The sequence below is a fragment of the Aphelocoma coerulescens genome, chromosome 3 (genome assembly GCF_041296385.1).
Source record: "Aphelocoma coerulescens isolate FSJ_1873_10779 chromosome 3, UR_Acoe_1.0, whole genome shotgun sequence".
Classification (NCBI taxonomy): Eukaryota; Metazoa; Chordata; class Aves; order Passeriformes; family Corvidae; genus Aphelocoma; species Aphelocoma coerulescens.
Window position 1 is genome coordinate 13825504 of NC_091016.1, and position 21336 is coordinate 13846839.

Sequence of the window (21336 nt, forward strand, 5' to 3'; positions counted from 1 at the left end):
CCAGTGTACAGATAATAAATAAACCCTAATTTTAGCCATTCTGACAGAATAAATGTTGCAGCATTTGCCATCAAAGGCCCTCTCTCATATGACTGAGAGCATTTCCTACATGATCTTTTTCTCTTTCCTTCCCTCTGCTGAAAGCAGGATTGAGGGAGCACCTCTGTGCCAGGGTGGAGAATGCCAGTGCTGGGTGAGGAGATGGGTGCACAGCTGCTTACAAGAGGGAGGGACTGTCAGTACCTGGCTCCACAGATGATAGATAACGTTTTACTCTCTCCAAAAAGGCTCTCCGACTTTCTTCAAGAGGAGTTTCAATGTTCACAGACCAATTAACTCCATCCTTTCCTACTCTTTGCCTTTCCTTTCCTCTCTCAACACCTACTCTTCATTTCCCATCCTACCAATGCCCTTAAACATAAATGTATATTTCTGAAGAGTTCCTCGTGGCTTATGTTACTGTGAGATCAAAACCAGTTCTTTAATGTCCTCGTTCTGCTTGCATTACCTTTGAGATTCCTCATCGTTTCCCCTAAATTATGCAAAAAGCAGAACACATACCTGCCTCGTCTGGGGAAATGTCCTTTTGCTAATTCATCATCTAAGTCAGTCCCTAATGAGAAAACTTTACAATAAGCTAACAGTGGTACTGCTGCAAGACCACTAAGTACAGGACTCAAGAAGTTTAAACATGCATAGGTCATTAAGAGTATTTATTTGTGCCATGGTAATTTCTAGGGAATTTGGCTTCATTGTTCTTAATACTGTGTGAAAATTAGATAACCTGTTCCCTGAAACTTTGCAGTCCTTCTAGGTGTTAGTGTAACAATACTACTGCTAAGCAAGGGCTGTGCATCCCTCACTTCTGCTTAATACTGAATGATTCCTATATATTGTTTATGTAAGGCAAAACGCAATTAATAATATACAGTTTGACTTTGCATATATTTAAAGTGCTTTTATCCATTTTTACAATCTCAGATAGCTCTAGGAGTCGCATCACCTTATTCCCAATTAATTAAATGGGATTTCAAGAAGAAATAGTAGTCGAAATAAAGATACCTGATGACATAAGCAAAATGGGAAAGAAAAAAATCTGATTTTTAAAGGGGGACAGAGAAGGAACAAAAAGGAAAGGATGGAGAAGAATGGATATAACAGAGGTTGAGGAGGATGCAAACATTGAATACCCATCACATGAGGATTCTAAGGAAATGTCCTATATCTTTGAGAATTTACCCTGAGCATCAATTTTACCAAACAGGGCTCTACAGCATTCCCATTATTTGTTTTGAGGTTGAAAAGAAGTTTGAGAGAATGCTATCTGGGGGCTAATTTCTTTCAAAGAAATGAAAAAGAAAAAAAATAGGCTTAAAACTATAGCTATAGCGTCACTAGATGATGCCATAGCAAGACACACATACACTGCTGTGTCTCTCCCGGAGCTTTACCCTCACGTCACATCCAAGTCCATCAATTAATGTCATCTCCTACAAAGTTCAATAAAAAAATAAAACTGAAAAGGACATATCACAAACAACAGCTCCATTTATTGGACAGTGACTGATCCAATCTGTGACAGAAAAGATCAAGCAGTGGAAGGGTTGTTAGCTTGAAATCCTTTTATAGTGCGTTCCAGCTCTCAGCTGCTGAAAATTCAAAAGGCCATCCCGTGTACCAAAGGTGGCAAAAAATGCAAGGAAAAGACACTTTAATAAAACTGTCAGATCTTGGGTGATACACTGATGAGGAAAGTGCATGCTTCGAAGAAATGTTGGAGTGTTGCCCAGAAATATCCTATAGACAAATGCACATCGTGTTTCAAATGACTTCTGCTCGCCAACGGCCAGCTCTGCGAGTCACAAAGGTGAGGGCAAAAAGGAAGTAGTCCAAAAAGTAAGCAAACTGTTAAATGATAAAATAGAGCCCTTTCAGCAAGCTCCTGATAAGCAGCTGGAAATTGTTTTTATTGTCACCATTGTGTTTGAGAGAGATGTGATCTTTGGACTGATAAATTCTTAGGTAATTGTGTGAAAAAAAATCTGTCATGAATATGCAGATAATTTAATCATTTTTTTTCTGTCATTCTTTAAAGCACCCTGCAATCTGGTGCTTCTTCTTTCTCTTTTTTAGTTTTCTAGTTTAGTTCTGCTTAGACAGTTATAAATTCTTAGAAAAATCCACTTTCTTTGGGTTATTTGAATGAGAAACACCTAAATTTTATCTGAAATTGTCCAATTAGGAGATTTTAGATATCTGTATCTGAAGATCTGAAGATCTATAATCTTTTCTTTCTAAAGATGGTTTAGAGATGAGGCAAAGACTACTTTTTTTATTGTTCTTCATGACAGCAACTCGAGGAACAACAAAAAAAGCCTCTTACCAGCCTACTGCTAACCTTTATTTCTTACAAGGCCCCTGTTAGATAATGATGGATATGTAGCACCTTTAAATGTCTTTACTCGAACCAGAAAATGGGCAAAACCAAGACCTGAAATAACAGCTGCTTTGGTACACAGAGAGTGCACAGGCTCTTCACTGACAAAACTTCATCATTTGCTGCAGTTGTTTCCATCCAGTCCCCAAGCTTACTATTTGAAATTGCATGGAGGAACACAATACTTTTCATAGTTTAAGCTACAAAAAGACAATCATTAAGCATTGTCAGAAGGTATTTTAAATAATTCTGCCTATACATCCAAATCTCTGTAAGTTCAGACTTGTCTAAGAGCCCTTGGGTTTTCTATTGTTATCTAAATAAGCTGACAATATCTGCTGTTTAATCTTCATAGAAATCATACCTTTCTACTCAAGCCCTTTTCTCCTGACAACCAAGTTAGACCTACAAAGAGAGGAAATACAGAGTTCGCCACAAGTTCGTAACCCATTACTTTGCTTCAAGACACTTGCACATTTTTTAAGTCACACCTGTGTTTGTGATGAGAAGACACTTCTGTCTCCAGCAGACTGCAGATCCTGCAAGTCAGTTCCAGGCTTTCCTGTGTAATCAGTCTCAGTTTCCCTAAGATTTTCACTTTTGTTTTAATAATGTTGTTGTTGTTGCTTTGTTATTAAATGAGGGGTTACTGAAAGCAACGTCTTTCTCCTAACACTATTACTCTCACTTTTTTCATCTAAACTTCTCTTTCTAAAGTCACTTTTCCTGTAAGAGTTTCTGTCATATTGATGCAGGTGGCAGTAAACTCACATCAAGAAGGATGGTTTCACCTGGAATCTTCCACATTAGGGAGAATATAGTTGCTTTTATGGCATGCAGAGGTCAGTATTTCCAGCAAACACTCCTTTCCCCTTTAAATTCCTTCATGCAGATGGCTTACAGAACAATGGAATGGCTCAAATCTTTGGATGCCAGATGGCACCTTCAAAAAGTAGTGAGGGAAAAAGACTTTGCCAACTGTTCTTGGATTTCCCTCACTTTCTGTGTCACAGTTCGTGCACAGAGCAGCATGTGTCTGTGATGCCAAATGAGAAGGGGATTAATTGTCTCTTGATTAATGGTCAAGAATGAAATTTTACTTTGAGGACCAAAACCAAGGGCAGTGAGACTATAGTTTGTCAGTGGGAATATATTCTCCCACAAATAGTTCTATATGTACTCCAGGTAGTTTTCACCTCAAATATTAGCATGCAATAAAAAGCCTTGGCTTTGGTAAGGGCATGCAGTGTTGGGACAAGGGGGAATGGCTTTAAACTGGCAGAGGGTAGGTTTAGGTTGGATATTAGGGAGAAATTCTTTCCTGTGAGGGGGGTGAGGCCCTGGAACAGAAGTTACCCAGAGAAGCTGTAGCTGCCCCATCCCCGGAAGTGTTTAAGGCCGGGTTGAACAGGGCTTGGAGCAACCTGGCATAGTGGAAGGGCAGGTTGTCCCTGCCCAGGGCAGGGAGTTGGAACAAGCTGATCTTCAAGGTCACTTCCAACCCAAGCCATTCTATAGTTCTATATAATAATACACCCCTGCTGCAGCCCTCCCATTTTTGACTCTAGATAAAAGACTAGATACAGATTATTAGCAGCTATTCGTGCTAGACAACATTTTTGGAAAGCCCCTTGTTGTTCAGGAGTCACTGAGGAATCATGTTAACTCTGTGGATGTTAAAAGCATTGAGCAGCAGCTATTGCTCTTATTACCTCCAATATCAGCACAGGGAGGACCATCATCCCCTTACCCACAGAACAGTGAGGGTAACAACCTTCAACAGTGAGTGTATGACAACATTCAAGCAAAAGTTAGTCCCTAAAAGATGGAAACCTTCAAATCATAAAATCCTTAAGGTTGGGAAAGGCCTCTAAGGTCATCAAGTCCATTACTAACAGCTCCATCACTAGACCATGTCTCTAAGCACCACTTCTGCATTTAGCACACTACAAATACAGGCTGTCAGCCAGGAGAGTTCCAGTACTTCAGATCTGGTTTACACAGAGCCACCTCCTATCAACTCTCCTTTAATTCAACAGAAGTCATGTTAAAAGTAGACAGATTGGTTTCTTTCATACACTGAGTCAATAGCTTTGCTTTTATCAGTGCATGATTGGTCAGTGTTTTATTCATTGCTGTATTCAACAGCACAAGTAAGGAAACACATTTGCATTGGAGGGAATTAAAATGTAATGGTAGGTTCATCAGTTCCATCTGTGTTTGTGATCTAAATAATAAAACCCCTCTTTCTCTCAAAATCCCTTTTGTTGCTCCTTTGAGATTAATTTTAGATTAATCTTTTTTCTTCTCCTTTATTTCCAAAGGACATCCATTACATTGCTCTAGATAAGGGTGAATTGGCACTAGCTGAAGTGGCAAAGAGAAAGGCTAATGACATTGATGCAGAATCAATAACTACTGGAATTGGTAAGAATTAATGGTGTTTAAAAAGCCCTTTTGTTTTAATCAATACTTGTCCTGTAGAACATGGTGTTGTATTTGTAGAGGGGTTATTGTTTTGATTACATTGTTTTCTTTGAAAGTGAGACCACGTTTTTATTTGTGACTAAAGAATAGTCTTTTTATTCATAACTAAAGAAAGAGGCTTATAAAAATCACATAGCTTTGCCTTTCAATACCCGCGTGAGGATAGATATGAAGCAAAAAGATTTATATGGTGGCTATATACAAAAGTTCAGGCTGTACAAACTGAACTGAGTGCAAGAGGTAAGGGACTGAATCTGAAAATCATTGTTCAGATCAGCATTAAAGGCCAGGCATGGCAATCTCATGGACCTCTAAATATTTGCTGGTGCACACTGGAGTCACATCCAGCATTGATGCTTTGGCAGCACTTGGATGGAACATTTCCTGATGTGAACACAGGTTCAGATCCTGGCTTTAAAGCAGCAGCTTGGCCTGCAGTGGGATTCTTGGCATTCCATAAGGAGTATTGATGCTAAAGTTGCAGCGTGTGACTAATAGCTATAACACTGATGACTTTTCATGCAAGGGAACTCATAATTCATTCACTTTCTCCTTGTGTTTCTTCTGAATTTACATGAAGATATGTATGCAAGCACATGAGACCATTCTGATTTCATGCCTTGTAGCATGAACCAAGCAGAAGGTGTCTATGTCTAGGGAGCTGACCTCCATTGGAGACAAAGGGAGAAAAACCCACAAAGCCTAAAAATGTCTGTATAAAACATGCACAGTTCTGTTTTGCTCATTCTACTGCATCATTGAATATTAGAGGAAAACACTGAGCTTTTGTCCTTGTCCCATGCCAAGAAGTAGAATAGGATTAAAACTCAGAATGTTTTTTGTGAGTCAGAGTCACAAAACCTTTGAAATCTTGGGTAACATGGGATTCTTTTGGAACTGTACCTCTCCCTGTTTACCAAGAGCATACAAGGGAATGCCACTCCAGTACATAGAAATGCAGAGAGGCCATATATGCTTTTATGTGGCCATTTCTATAGATTGTATAAATCCATGACTTTCAAGGCTACTGCAATACAGTATCACCTCCTTCCCTCTCCACCAGAGTAGGAATTAAGCAGTGCCTCTCCTGAACTCTTCAGGGTCTTTCATTTTCATGCTCAAGTCACTTAAAGCTTTTTTTCCACCACAACTGGGCCTTTGGTCAAGCCCTTTCACTGCTAGAATTCGAAAAAAAGGACATCTGTTTAGGTCATCCCTTAATGGGCACTCTTTAAAGTGTACAGTTATATCTCCCTTGCTTTCTCTTCTCTTCTTAGGTATTTGCCTGCTGCACCAAATATAACTGAGATACCCAGGACTTGCCTCTGATTATTACCTATTCTCTGACACTTAATCCAGAAAATTTAAAGTCTAATCTGTATCTTAGTGAAAGCCCTTTGTAGCATTGTAGACACATGTGCAGGGAGAGGGGTAGGGAAAAGAACTGAGGTGATCACAGATGCCTTCCTTGCATATCAAATGCCCTACACGTGTAACTGCAATTCAGCTACAAATGTGCAGGCACACGGTCTTCCCCTCCTCCAGACCTCCTCCTCCTAAAGTTACCTCTGCAATGCCCCATTAGCATAAATTATTAAAGTCATTTTATATGATAAAGACTTTTGCTGAATAATTAACTATCAGAATGATTTAAAATACTTTTCAATGCCCCCAGGGACAAACTGTCACTGAGATTCAGTCTCTAAACAGTAATGAATTTGCATCCAATTCATTTTACATGAAAATAAACAGGAATCTCCCATGAGTTTGTTTCGCTGCAGGTTGGATCTCACCTTAAACATGTGAAATCTTGGCTACAGGTTTTGTTTTGTTGTACTTTATTCCAATGTCCTCTCTAATGATGTTTTCATTTCATAAACTGTTGTTAGCAAAAAAGTTGACATGAGGTATGAACTTTGTGGACCCAGTGCAAACAAAAGATGATAAGTGCTTTATATGTAAATTGCTGCATTTTTCTAATACTTTGAGAGGGGGAGATAAAATCATGCCAGAGCTAGAAGTTTTAAAATGCTCTTTCAAACAAATCTGTGTCCCCTGACCACTTCCTAAGCCCAGTCCTCTTCAGCTAGTCCCTGCTCTCTGGAACTTCCAGCCATTCAGTTCACCAAGGGTCACACTTTCCCCAAACTTCTTGAACACCCACTTTGGGCTTCTACGAGGAGACAGTAACCTAAGCAAAGAGGGACAGCAAGGTGCAACCGGTGCTACTGAGTTTATACTGGACACCTCTACAGCTTATTTGTTATATGTATGTATCAGTATAATATTTGGTTTTAAATAGTAAAAAAGTGAACCATTTTCATATGTCAACATCTGATGAAGTTTCCTGAGCTAGCCCATCCTCAAACCTCAGCTCAGCGCTGCTTGAAAGTGAGTCAGTGCTTCTGGCTGATTCCCAAGTCTTTGAGAGTGCTCCATCTTGCCCCAGAAATATTTAATTTGTCAAGATATTTCTGTGTACAGAGCTCACTTCAAACATAATATATTTCAAACTCAGACTTTCAGGAAAAGTTTCAAGCCCCTACAAATAATGTAGGATGACAGTATAATTTCATCTAAAATTTATAGACGTCATCCACAGTTCTATATGGGTAGATTCCTCACATATATTATACCAAGATTTGTGTCAAGATAAAACTAAAAATAGGTTGATTGTTTTAAGATTTTTTGAATTTTGGCTCTTCTCAGTTCATCATCACATGATTGCAGTTTGCTGGACACTGTTTTGAAGAAGCCATCTTCAAAGCTAAGGATATCTGAGGGTATCTGGTAAAAACACCTGTAGACATCCAGAGCTCAGTAGTTAGAATATTGCTGAGCAAGGAGTGTCAGGTGAACTATGGTTTTGGCAGAATCAGATATCTTGTTCATCTGATTAAAATCTTCTGAGGATAAGTATTCTCATAAGACTTTATGTTTGACAGCCTGTAAAAATGCATCTTGGGGGATGAAAAGATTGAAGCAATGGTACTGTACATCTCAGAAATGGCATTAGCTATCTCCTCTTTCCCTTTTTATTTGATCAGCAGACCACTGCCCATGGATCCTGTGGCTTCTTCTGCCAAAGATTTTCTGTTATTTCTGTAGTAGATCCACAAGTTCCTTAATGAGGTCAGGGAGTGCTCATTTAGCCTTGCCTAAAATGTATGCTGCACTCCTCATTTCACTTGATTAAAAGAGAGAATAAATAATTTATTCAATATTGGCATATATGTAGGTTACTAATAAATTCTGTTTATGAGTGTAGCCTGGCATATACTCCCCTGGAACAGCATTGTCTGTGGTGGAAGAGTGAGTCTGTTTGGTGCTGTAAAGTGTAGGTTGCTAATGTAAAACCTGAGTTGCAAAGAACTGACATGGCAGAGCCTGTTAAGAAATGCCATAACTAATAATGATCATGGTGGTGAAGAGCTCAGCCCTTCAGACATCATTGCTCAATGAATATCCAATGAAGAGCATATGTAGGCAGTGTCAGAAAGTTTCCCAAGGCCAACTTCCAACAAATTACATTAGGGCCTAGCAAGGTGATTTTAACCTTCAAATCAACAGCTTTCACCCAAAAGGGATTCATGTTGTGACAAGATAGATAACTGCTGCATCGTTGAAAGGCAAATTGGGAAACCTTGTATTTCTATTTAGAATTAAATTCAGAATATTAGTAACTCTAATGTTTAGGCAACATTTCTAACAGAGGTATGTTAACAAAAACACTGATGTTCAGATAATTGCATTGTTCTGAAATGCTAGATGGGACTGACTAACATTTTGGTGGTTCACTGATGTCTCATGAAAGCGCTTGAGGTTTTTCCATTTAAAATAGAATTTTAAAATATTTCTGGAAGTATTCCCTACTGTTTGCGAGATAGGGAATCTTATCAGTTCTCACAGAGACTGAAGTCTAATTTCCCACAGTGTTTGTAAAATGACATTTAAAATGCAGGGACCCTAAATGTTTCACCTTGCTGGCAAGGAACGTCACCAGTTTGAACCCTAAGTGGAGAATTAATTAATTTTATCTTATTTCTGTGGTAGTGTTTTTTATTGAATGGCTTACATGTTCTTTGTGATAATTACTAATGACACATCCTACAGTGCTTTGTCTGAGATGCCAGTCTGGTCTTGCATTACAGTCTGCTACCTCCAAATCACTTATCATTTACTCAGATCTTCCTCTCTTCCTGACAGTCCTGAGGAGCCTGCTTGCATTTGAAGACCATGTTTAGAATTGTCCCCTGTATTTGTAACCTCCTCTGGCCCTGCATTAGCCTAGTTGGTAACATTTCCTTCTCTGATCCATAATGACTCCTTTCATCTCTCAAGGACTTCCTCCTCACCCTCACATACCCCCTCTGACACTGATGGCAAAGCCTTCTTCATTTCCTGCTCTTCCTTGGCACATGCAGCTTTCTCTTGTCATCTATCAAATTTCAAGTTAACTGAGAATCTTGGCCTTTATTTAACGACTTTTATTTCACTGTATAACACATTTACAGCATGCTTCAAAGGTATTGTCCCAGACAGAGGTGAACTGTGATCTGGGAAGGCTCGGGGGACACTTATTTATGCTACAGTTTTTTGGAGCCTGCCCCTTCAGTGTAAGTGTTAGATCTCCCATTTATTTATTTATATTTTCAGTTTAAGTCAATCAAAACTTCTGGAATCAAACCCTTTGCTTTTATTTTTCTAATAATGTGACTTTTTCCCCAGAGAGCCAGAAAAACATTTTTAATGAAAAATGTTTTCTAAGTATGATTGGCAGTTCACCTATGGCAAGAAATTCGTTTCCACGAGCACTTTTTTAATTTTGTGCCACCCAAGAGGAGTGTCTTTGAAGATCCATAGTAATTTGAAATTATTTAACTGTGCTCATATATACACTCTCTTGAACATATCAAGCCACACACAGCACTTGACACAGAGCCCACTAAACACAGTTAAAGGATTTCCACCATCTTCGGTGGGCTTGGATGGGGATTTTAGCAAGCAACAAGCTCATGGGTAGGCTTGGCATGACCAGGAGTGCTGCAAAGACCTGGTCTGGAAAGACACGCTGCTTGGTGTAGTGGCTTCAAGAGGAGGGAGCAGCAGCCAGCACCCATGGCATGGCATCCTATTTTTAAATTTCCAGGTGGTAGTGAGGATTTTACTCTCTTGAGGGTTACAGGCATGTACTGCTCCCCTCCTTGTGTTCTTTTCAAGAAGTGGAGTCATTTGTTTTACTTGAGGTCTACAGTAATGCCAAGCTATTTTTGGCTCCACCTCATCTCACCTCTCCTCTTGCTTGTGTCATGGTGTCAGTTTTGATCTATACCTTCCCACTGCTTGACAGCTTTGCCTGAAGACATAATCCTCAGCCCCTAATAATTGTAAGTACATCAAAAGCTAGTTGGTTTGCTTAGCTGCAGAGGTCTACACAAAGATCTGTGTATCTTCACTTGAAAGAGATTCATAGTTTTGTGTCAAGCTTTAGAATTATCATGGCCTTCCATTTTTTTCCCTTCCTTATAGTGACATATTCTTTCTTGCCCACTACAGAACCTGATTTAAAAAGCACAACTATATGCCCAAAATGAAGACACCTTCTTCTTAATATTTTAATTTTAATGATCCTCATATTTTGTAATGTCTGCCAGCAGTAAAATTATGCCCTAGTGATTATGAAAAAATCTTACCAGAAATCATAGATTAACTACTTTTGCCACCTTTAGGGGCTTACATTTTTTTAATCTATAGCCACATACTACAACTGATTTATAAACAACAACAAAAAAATTTCAATATTTCCAAATTCTAGAAATTGAAAGGAGTTGTCTGTATCTGATATGGTTTTATCCTAATGACAATTAGGATATTGCAAGGCATGTGAGGTCACTCATCTCAGATCTCTTCACTATAATTCCATCTTATCCCTATAACCCCCAGACAAGCTGATGTACACAGACAACAGTGAATGGATGACACTAATTACCGAGTAAACAACATATTTTCAGTGGCAACAGATCAAGAAGGAAGTTTTAAAAGTGAAAGAAATTCACAGAGCTACACCTTGGGGGAGGATGTAACACGATAAAGAATAGTTCAGCATAAAAGATCTTGAAGGGATGCCCGTGGCATGGCATTGAAGTGAAGAGAAGCAAGTCAATACGCAAGCTGTTGACATTGTAGCTAGGAATTTAAGTAGGAATTTGGCTTCTCATCACTGACTTCAGTCCATAGACTGTAGTAAATTTAAACAGAAAGTACACATAGTTAAAATAACTGTTGAAAGAAACTATCAAAGAAATTGATGCATGGAAAGTGTCTTTGCATGAAGACTGAATGAATGCCTTTCTGGGAAATAGGTCTTAGCCAAATACAATTTATGCAGTAGTCAAACACATGTTTGTCTGGCTTGGTGTAGGATACCTGGATGAAATTTAATAGCCTCTAATTCACTGTAGGTCAAACTAGATGATTTACACTATATCATTATAGTATAATATTCATATGTTCTGGATTCCACTCTTGCCTACAGCTCTGTGAAAAAGCCCCTGGTAAATCTCCCATTAGCTTCAAAAGGCCCACATGTGGTCTAAAAGACTGCAGTTAAAAGCCACATGATATATATGTAATATATATTCACACATCTCAGAGTATGCACGTGTGTGTGTACATAAGTGGGTGTTACATTTACACATACACAGCAAAAATCTGGCTAGTCATAAAAATAGCTCCAAATCTGAGCACAAGCCAGAGGAACTATTACGTATTTGTATTTTGCTTCATGACATCACAAAAGCCACCGCTGCTTTTTTTTTTTCTGAAAGAACAAAAAGTAATCGCAGCAGGAGGTGCTTTCATAACTGCTGCAGCTGGCTGGGAGCTGTGGATCTGTGTGTTCACGGTGTGTCAGGGACATGTTTGTCTCACACACCCTGGAGCCATCCCTCAGCCTCTCGCTTTCCGATGGGGAACTCGCCAGTTGCATTTCTGTGCACTGAAGAGCGTTGGCAAACACATATTTGCATGGCAGTTGGTATGTGTTTTGTCCTGTTTGCTCTGCGTAACGTAACGTGATGTGACAGGCTGTAATTCATCACATCAGCTGCATGACAGCAGAGCAATTGGAAAAGAGGTGCAATGGTGGGCCAATGCGAGGTGGCAGTTTAATGTTGGGTTGTAGTCTCTCAACGGTAAGGCTTTTTAGAACAACCTACCAAAGAATTGTCTCCAAGCATTCCCTGTGCAGGTGAGTTTTAGAAGTAATGATCAGGCAGAGCACAGTCAACATTGGGAGAAAGCTGAAGATCCCTGTACTTGGAAGGAATGGCTCTTCTAAATACGAAAACCCTTGCACACCTGGTGTCAGATCAAAGAAGAACATTGAAGGACTATTTATTTCCTCCTCTTTCACTGCACTCTCCAGGCACACCACAGGTCCTTATGTGGGAATACTGTGGAATTGCCAACAGGCAGAATCAGAGGTTGAGGCCATTTTCTTCCAAAGACTCCTACACAAGAGACTGCTTGACAGTTCACCCCTGAAAAATTCCCACAACAAGAGTGAGGGTGTTTGATAACCTGATGTTAGTTCTTGTTGAGTGCTTCCAGCCTAAAAACACCAAGTTCCCTGTTAAAATCCTGTTTCAGGATTCTAGTCAGGACACGGCTGGTGAAAGCCATAGGGAAGAGCTCAGTGGGGCCTGAGGGTGAGCTTTGCAACGTTGCTCTTCTCACTCATGCACTTTCTAAAGTGTCAAACTTGGCCAGAAGATGAAAAGAAGGGAGTTGTCTAAGAAAAACCATTGGTGAAAAAGTGATCTGCAATGCCTAGCACAAGGCAGTAAGTACATCCGGAATTAATGACTTCTTTCTTTCCTCAACATACACTCTGTATTTAATTTCAGCTATTTGAAGTATCTTTTCCCTAAATATCCTTCCTTTCAGTCTGCACTCAGACTTCTTTTTACTTTAAATCTCAGTGCCATGAAACTTCTGCAACTCCCCAGCCCATGCATGGGTAATACCTGCCCTTCAATAATATTTTTCACAGCATTCAAGATACGAAAATCGTGCTAGATTTCAAACTGTAAATTCAGTCTTAAAAACAGGCTGTGAGGCAGTTGGTTATCTCTGCAATGTTGATATTATGAAATGGCACAATATTTCAATATGATGAAAAGATATCATTAATGATAGCTTCTAAGCATGTATGGTGTTCACTTTAATTAGTCACTTACTGCAGTCACACTGCCAGTGTCCCACCTTTTCATCTTTATGATAATTAAAGCTGCAACAGCCGCTTGATTTCTGCCTCCTGCCCTCCCAGCCCAGGGACACCACAACATCAGTAAAAAGTTAGGGAAGGGTTCTCACATAAATTAGATTCCATGGATTAACCACTTAACTGATAGCTTAAAAATTTTCCCTGTAAATGTCAATATTCTTTCCTGTAGATTTGTGTTAAAAACCTAAGCATGGCTTCTCTTTTTTTTTTTTTTCAAAAATTTAACATTGTTTCACAACAACTGCTAGCTTATATTTTTTTGCTTGGTGAAACCTCTGCTGCATCTTACTATGGTTACTCATTTACCTCTGCTGTATTTCGTCCTTTCTCTTGCTAATGTTCTTGGGGCTAAAATCCCCCCTGGAGACCTCCAAGTGCACCAGATGAAGAGCAGATTCTGGGGCCATCCCAGAGACCTTGCAGAATAATCCCAGAATGTGATTTTACATCACTTGGTAGATGCTGGTGAACCATCAGGAGCCTTACATGAGCTCACCCTCTGACTGAAGGATTTGGAACCCAGTCCTAAACCATGTTTGAAATTCACTGCTAAATTTCACCACACCTCTGCTTAAATAATAGGAACTTTTATCAACCAGATGGAAGATGATGACTACAATTAATTATTTATTTTACTGCGTAGGATGCACTGTGGCTAAAGAAAGCAGCTACAAAGTGCTTACCTTAAGCCCTTGCTTTTAGCCACCAAAGGGCAAAAAATGTTTAGTTCATGAAGGCAAATATGGAGCCTGTGTGGGCACCCTCTGCTGCAGTGCCCACATCACCCTGTTGACTGTGCTGCCATTGCCTCAGGTATGTAAGGGAAGAGTTAGCACCACACTGATCACTGTAATGAACAGAATTTTAAGAGTAAAACATTCTGGAAAAATTCCTGGTTTCCTCAAAAAGTCATGAAAGAAGCACAGCCTTTAGTCAGTGCCTTGTTTTCATATATTGTTATCAACTGCCCCATCCTATTCCTGTGTTTACTTGAGAGTTTTTCTGTCCACTCATTGGGATTAGAAACAAGACAGCGGGTAAAGAACTGGATGTAATTAGACTTTTACAGCCATCACCAAGCCACTGGATGACTGGCCTGCTCATTTTAGCCTTGGATGGTTTTGCTTTTCTTTGGGGACTGCGTGAGCTCTCTGTGGCAGGCTGCCCATCCCTTCAGCACCATCCCATGCCAGAGCTCCTCGCTGTCACTTCCCACAGGCTGACCACGCAGCCAGATGAAGTCCATTTCCTAAGCTCTCTTATTTTCTGTAATTTTTGCCACATAGGGTGAAAGCACACCCCTGGGAAATCAGCTGTAATCCTCTCGTTCGTGTTTGCCATTAGGTGTCAGTGTGACAACAACCATGGTACACAAAGGCTGTGCTGGGGTGTGCAGGCATACCACCCCCATCCTAAACTTGTCATTGTCCACTGGGGAAAATACAGTGTGAAACTGAGGGGAAGGAAAGCAATAAACATTTTATTTCCGGGTGTTTTTCCATCACCTAATTGAAATTATTTACTAACAGATTAGTCTGTTTGCACTTCATTCAGCGTGTTTCAGGTTCCCGGTGCTGCAGTTGTCAAAGAAGGGTAATATTTACAAAACCAGGAGAAGAGTTTCTGCACACACTGATCTCACCCTATTTTGGGGCAAAAGAAACAGTCAATATTATCAGTAATTTCCAGTCAGCAGGGGGTAAACTGCTTTGCCCAGTGCAAATGTTAAATTAGCTGTGTGAGTTGAAGACTGACAATATTGGTGCTTATAAATGGGTCCTTAACAAGTTGTTTAAAATACTGTATTAGAAATTACAACTGAAAGTTCCACTCATTCCAAAGAAAAGAATAAAAAACTTAAAAACTAGTTTTAAAGTAACTTTTTGTGTCAGAAGTCCTGCCTTTTTTTGGTGCACCAGTGATATGTGTGATGAAGAAATAGTCAAATACATTACATATATTAAGAAGTTGTAATTGTTTTTAAGCAAAGTTTCAGGCACTTCCCAAAATGTAGCAAACAGATTTTGGTTGCTTGGGAGTTTTAAAAGTTTTAAAATAAAAATCAGGGTTTGGGGGGGAAAAGTCTTTTTAGAAGAAAACTAATTTATAAAATATTCTCCAGTAGCAGTATTCAGAATACCTCAAATACTTGTAGGATAGCTTTTTTTGCCTTATGTTTGGAACTGCAAATGTTTTCACCATTAATTTAAATCAAAATTTGATCAGGTCAACATAATAGCTAAATCAGCTTGACCTTCACCAGGACCAGAGAATATGTTGTGCCAGAAGATCATTGGGATTCAGCTTTTCCTTCACCTTTTCTGCTTTGAAAGGGAACAGGTTCTCAGCATAGCTTCAATTTGATGTTGTTTTTCTTTATAATGATAGATTAAATCTCAAGTAACACCATGCTGCTGTGATAAGCATCTGAGCAAGCTGCCTTTTCTTTTACCACCTTCCAGATTTCCAGTTAATCCATGGCACAGGAATGGTTAGTCCTGAGCATGCCCAGGGAAATCCTAGCCAGGACAAGAATCCTCAGGTACCATCTCGGCTACAATTCCCCAAGTTGGGCACTTGCAGGTCTCTTCGCCTTCCAAAATTTGGTAGCCATGCCCCCCCCTCAATTTGGGGATGAGAAATGAAAAATCTCACGTGCCAATTTGATGTTGTCCTTACAACAGATAATTATAGGCTTTAAGAATAGAAAAGATGCCTGATTAAATGGCTCCAGCCATCTGCTATTGCAAGACTGTGAAGTAATCCTTGACCATTTTCATATTAAGAGTTGCCACGATGATGTTCTCCCACTGCTTATACCACTCAGCTTGCCTAGAAAGCTGCCTCCTTTGCTCTAGTTTACTGGAATCCTAACTCTCTTTTGCTTTGTATTATTTTAAATAGCAGTGATTAAATCTTTAAAATTCAGTGCTCTTGGGGGGCTTGAAAGTCCCTGCTGTATTGCACATCTATTTTCACTTCAGAAATATAAATTAAAGAGCTCCTTATTTTCACATGTGGTTTCAGATCAGGTTCTTCTTCTTGTTTGTGGTACAAAGGGAGCAGATGAAAAGCCAGCTAGGCAAGCAGTTTTAAAAACCCCAGCACTGGCCACTGTGGCTGCTTGTACCCCTGCTCCACTGGGGTACCAGGGGAGGCGTAAGAAGAGGCTTAAGGGCCAAGCACAAGCTGCTCACATGGCACTCTGGTTTAGGTGAGCCCAAAGGTAATTTTGCTGGTTTTGAAGCAAAATCATTAGTCAAATAGAGCTGAAATCAGCAGAGAGCTGTAAGCCTGCTTTACGCTGAGCACTGTTCTTACAGAGAGAGTGTTGCTTCAAGCAACTCTTTAGAGATCAGAAAGGATCCTGGTGCCAGGATCCTCCCTGCGATGGGCTGAGTTCCCAACTGCAGCCTAAACCAGTCCAAAAATGTGCTAGAAAACATGAGGAAGGGTTTCCACCTGAAGTCAGAGAAGAGGCAGAGGGAGCAGAGTCAGGCTGTAAGGAAGGACTATAAGGGCACAGGAGTAGCCAGGCAGAAGAAAACATCTCTGGGTGTTGCACATCTGTGTGAGAAGGACTGGTGGTGGCATGTAAGGAAGGAAAAGGATCGCTGCGGCAGTGCAGGAAAGTGGCAAGATGCCTTTGTAAGGGCAAATTTTTCCCATTGAACATTAATTGCTTTCCATGGATACAAAATGCACTTTAAGTGATAAAAGGAGTGGCTGACAAGCAATGCTGTATTTAGCAGATATCAGAGAATGCAATGTAGGTTAATTACCTTCTCTTAAAATTAATTTTTTTTTCCAAAGAGGTGAGCATCTGTTTGAGACAGAAGCTAATCTCCAAACTCCTGTCGTCTACTTCAATGAGAAGAGGAGTAAGAAAGAGAATGAAATGGGGTGGTGAGGAGACAGCAGCAGGAGCCATGGTGACTTTTTTTCCCTGGCATCAAGGCGTCAGTTTTTTTGCATTGCTTCCCATAGACTTTCCTCTTGGTTACCTTCAGAAGCACAAGCAACGCCATGAGCTGCCCACAGCTCCCTCCAGGGCTTTGAGCTTCCCAAGTGGTGTCCACAGCCGCTGCTCCTGCTGACACAGTTTATTTAAATAGGCAGGGAGAAAGTATTGGTGTTTGCAGGAGGCAGTGTATAGTGTAAACTACCTCTGCGAGGTTTTAAAAAGGAAAAAACACTCTGGTATTCGTGCCACTCTGTAATTGAGGGATATCAGTCAGGTGAAGATCTTCCCAAGGAGTGGAAGGAACAGCCTGGGAATGAAAAACCCACAGTTCCTACAAGGTTGCATTTCCCCTTCAACAGGGCATATGAAGTGTAATGTGTCCCCTTTCCAAAGCTGTTTTCCCTCTAAATCAGTCTCTTTTAGTGGGAAGGGGTGGGAAGGAAAGTATCAACCCATCAGTAAGGGTTCTCAGTGCCGACAGGGTCACATCAGCTTCTAAAGCCTTCGGGCACCCAAACCACAGAGTGGTTATCAGCAAGTCTGTGCAGAACAGCACTGCAGCAGGTGAGTGACAGGATGCAAATATCAGGGAGGACCTGCCCCTGTATCTACTTCAGTGCCTTTTCAGCCACACCTTTCTGGTAAATTGTAAAATGTCGGTCAGGGCGCTCTGGAGATGGGTAAAACAAGGTGTGCTCATACCCCAACTTCTTTTATGACCTAGTGCCTTGAGGTGCATTTAGAAAATGCATCCAAGTTTTGTCTTTTATTATAGGATTTAGTCAAGAGGTACTGAGCAGAGCACTGTGTAAGTGTCATTAAGAGAGCTCAGCAACAGGATATTCTGTGATTCCAGATTCCAGGATACCTTTCTGCATATCCTGTGTGTCTGTATATATGTGTGTGTGTATGTGTGTGTGTGCAAGCACAGAGTTTGCATATATACACATCACAGTAAACTTTGCGGGTTTGTAGGTTTAAAACAACGTGTTCATACCAGCTGTGTAGCATGTTTTCTATGCATTGCATCAGTGTTCCTCATTTTCTATGCAGAGACACACACAGACCCTGTGAAAACTTGGCCCTTATTTTACAAAAACATACCTGAGATATTACCAACTTAGCATCCTAAAGTCAGTATTTTTAAAGTGACTGGAAAAATTACGTAAGAATTTTCGGGTTTGGTACACGTTAAGCTCATTGATATCAGAATAAGTTTAGTCCATACAACCTTCCAGCATGAGTAATTTTTATTTTGTCTGTGAAACCCACTGACTACAAACACATTAGTCTGGCAGGGGTTAGAAAGCAATGCTGTTTTATAATTTGCGCTTTATTTACAGGTGGTTTTCCCATTTTTTCTTTATTTAGATTAGGCAAACAACTGGTCCCAAGTTTTTCTTCATTATAAGAAAAAGAAAAACCCTCCTTTTAAGAGGTGTGTGCTTCACACTTTTCAAACTTCAATACCATAGAATTTTTCACTTGGTCAGAAAGCTCATTTAATTTGCTGCTAGGTTAAATGTTAAAGGTTTCAGTTTTAGGACCATGAATTCTCAAATTGAATTCAGTGCATTGCTTAAATTTCTAGCTGCAGTGCATTTAGCCTAATTGCTTTGGTAAGTTGGGTGCTTAGTAACTACTACTTCTCTGAATTTTCATCTTTAAAGGCGAGCAAAATAAGCCTGAGGGCCACAGGTGGGCTAGCCTGCTCTTTGGGATTCACCTGTGGGGTCTTTCGATATCTCTTCCAGTCTGACTGCATCCTCAGACCATATCTGATGAGGCTCTTCTGCTGACAAGGGAGAGCATTTAAACACCTGTAGGTTTTAGCTATTTAAGCCCAAATCAGTTTTGAAGCAACAAGAAAGGCAGAACAAAATGGTTCAGATTTCAGTCAGTTGTCAACTAAATGTGTGCACTGGGCCTTTAAGTATTTGGCCAGACACATCTTGATTGCTTGGCTTTTGTTTTCACCCTTGGAAAGTCAGCTGGATAATGCCCTGTAGCCAAAGTCTATTCTGTGATGCTGCAAGTGGGCTGGGGATGCCGGGGTGAGGGGAGTGTGTGTGTGGGGAGAGGGGAACCGGGTGAAGTGAGAATTAACCAAAAATGAAGTTATATTCATGTGTTTCCAAATTTTTGTGAGCTGAGGTGTTTGCAGTCATTTTCAGTTTTCTTGCAATGTCAAATATAAAAGTCATAGGAGCATAAAATGATCCCAGTGATGCAATCCTTAAGGTGGGCTCTTTTGGGGGATAAATCACAATGCAAACACAGAGGTGATGGAAACAATCGAGGAAACTTCCACCAATGGCACCCTCAGAGGCAAGCCCTGAGTGTCTGTTTTTTTCCTCTTTGTTTACAGTATTTTTAAGGCTTTGAGTTCTCACGCAACATATATGTCATTAAATGGCTGATTCCTCTTTGCACACGTTGTTGTGATGGCCTGTGGCAACCTGAATTAATTGTTTCAGTAGTTGATGGTGGTTACTAGCCGTAATTATTATAATTTGCATTTATAAAAACTTCTTTCATCTAAGGATCTCAAAATGCTTTTGCACACATTTAATTAAGCTTCACAACATCCTGTGAGGTAAGTGTCAAGAGTGTTGTTATATCCATTTTTACACAGGTTTCTCCAAGAAAACAAGGTCAGTCTCTAACGTGACTGGTATTTGGTTCACATCACTCTTGCACAGGACGAGTAGCATGGCTGCAGGAATTAGGAATGCTGATCTAGGTCACTTTGCATCTCCCACATGGCTCTTGCTGCTGCCACGCTGTGTGGACACACACACTAAGCCATGGCAAACAGTCAGAGCAGCCTCAGCCCAGATTTCCAGTCTGAGGTGGCCCTTTCTCTCCCAGGAGCACTCAAGCAGCAGAAAAGTCTCGGGAAAAAAAAGAGATAAGCACCCAACACGATGCATAAGATGACAACCCACCTTGCAAAGATCTGTTCTTTCCACAGTTTTCTACCTTAGCATTTAAGCCTCTCTCTGCAATCTGCACACAGCAAGATTTAGCTTTAGCTTTAGCCAAAGCCAAGAAAGCAGCTGCAGGTGATGTAAAGTCACCCTTTACCAGCCACTCGCCTGCTCTAGAAGAGGCTGCACACACTTCACCTCCACCCCCTACCAGCCTTAGACCCAACCCTATGGGCAATCAGCAATTCTGAGATCTACTAAATCCTAGATTACCACTTGACAGATATTTAAAAGTGAGGATCAACTGAAGTAATGTAGACTTGGAACTTGGGGGGACAGAAGTTTTCAAAAGCTCATTTCTTTTTCAAACATATGACTATGTTGTTTAAATTGAACCTAGCTCTCTGTAAGGTCTGTTGATTACCATAATAGCCCTGAGGAAGATAGGTCTAAGTAAGTGCTTGCAAATTGAGTAAAGAGTCCCAGGCCATACCTTCATGAGTTCTTTACCATCCTCATCAATTTACGTTTACATAAATTGTTTACATGTGGCAATGACCAGACTAGCTATTTGGAAAGGACTCTGCCTGTGGATGCATTTATTCCAAAATAAAAGCCACTTTGCTTTTCTAAATTAAGCGCACTTACAGGTAGAGAATGATTCTTCTGAATAACATAAGAAAGTCATTTCATTCCTAAGTAGGCCATTGAGCAGAAATATTCTGAAATAATCTATCTGTCTAATTTCTTGTGTTGATGCTTTTTAAGGCACTGACAAAGTCACAGTTAGCAACCAATTTTTTTTTCAATCCATTGTTTTCTTGGAGAGGGTGTGCCAGTCCAGGGCAGAGTCAGAGATTCTTTTCTGTTCCCCTGAGTTCCCCTGAGTCAATGTACAGGATTTATTCTGGTCCATGTCTCTGTTGTGGGGGAAGGAACACCTGGCAGCCAGAGGAGAAGGTCTGGCACAAGAACATGCATCATTTCATTTTACCTGGTGCTGTCTACTTAACTTTCATTGGAAATGGAGCAGTCATTGGCCTAAGCCTGCATTCTCACTTGAAGCTTTCTTCTGCTTTTCTTCTCCTCCAAGCACGTTCATGCCTGCTGTGGCACAGAAAAGAAAAATATGGCAGCAACCATACTTGACATACATGACAGAACACAATGCCATGGGAATCCCAGCATCAGGCCCTCAGATGGGTTTTTATTGCTGCTACCATAAAGCTTT

The 21336-nt window shown here is 40.3% G+C and overlaps 1 protein-coding gene across 8 annotated transcripts in view; it reads left to right on the top strand.

Moving 5' to 3' along the window:
- The window catches only part of WDPCP (WD repeat containing planar cell polarity effector), a 155815-nt gene that overhangs the window by 104497 nt on the left and 29982 nt on the right, over positions 1-21336 (top strand). For 4 of the 8 annotated variants that reach the window (XM_069009099.1, XM_069009100.1, XM_069009102.1 and 1 more), the window contains exon 15: positions 4762-4864. The exons of the other annotated variants lie outside the window; for them this stretch is intronic. In XM_069009099.1, the coding sequence (XP_068865200.1) occupies positions 4762-4864 (103 nt within the window). The remainder of the gene's footprint in view (positions 1-4761; positions 4865-21336) is intronic. 8 annotated transcript variants of the gene reach the window in all.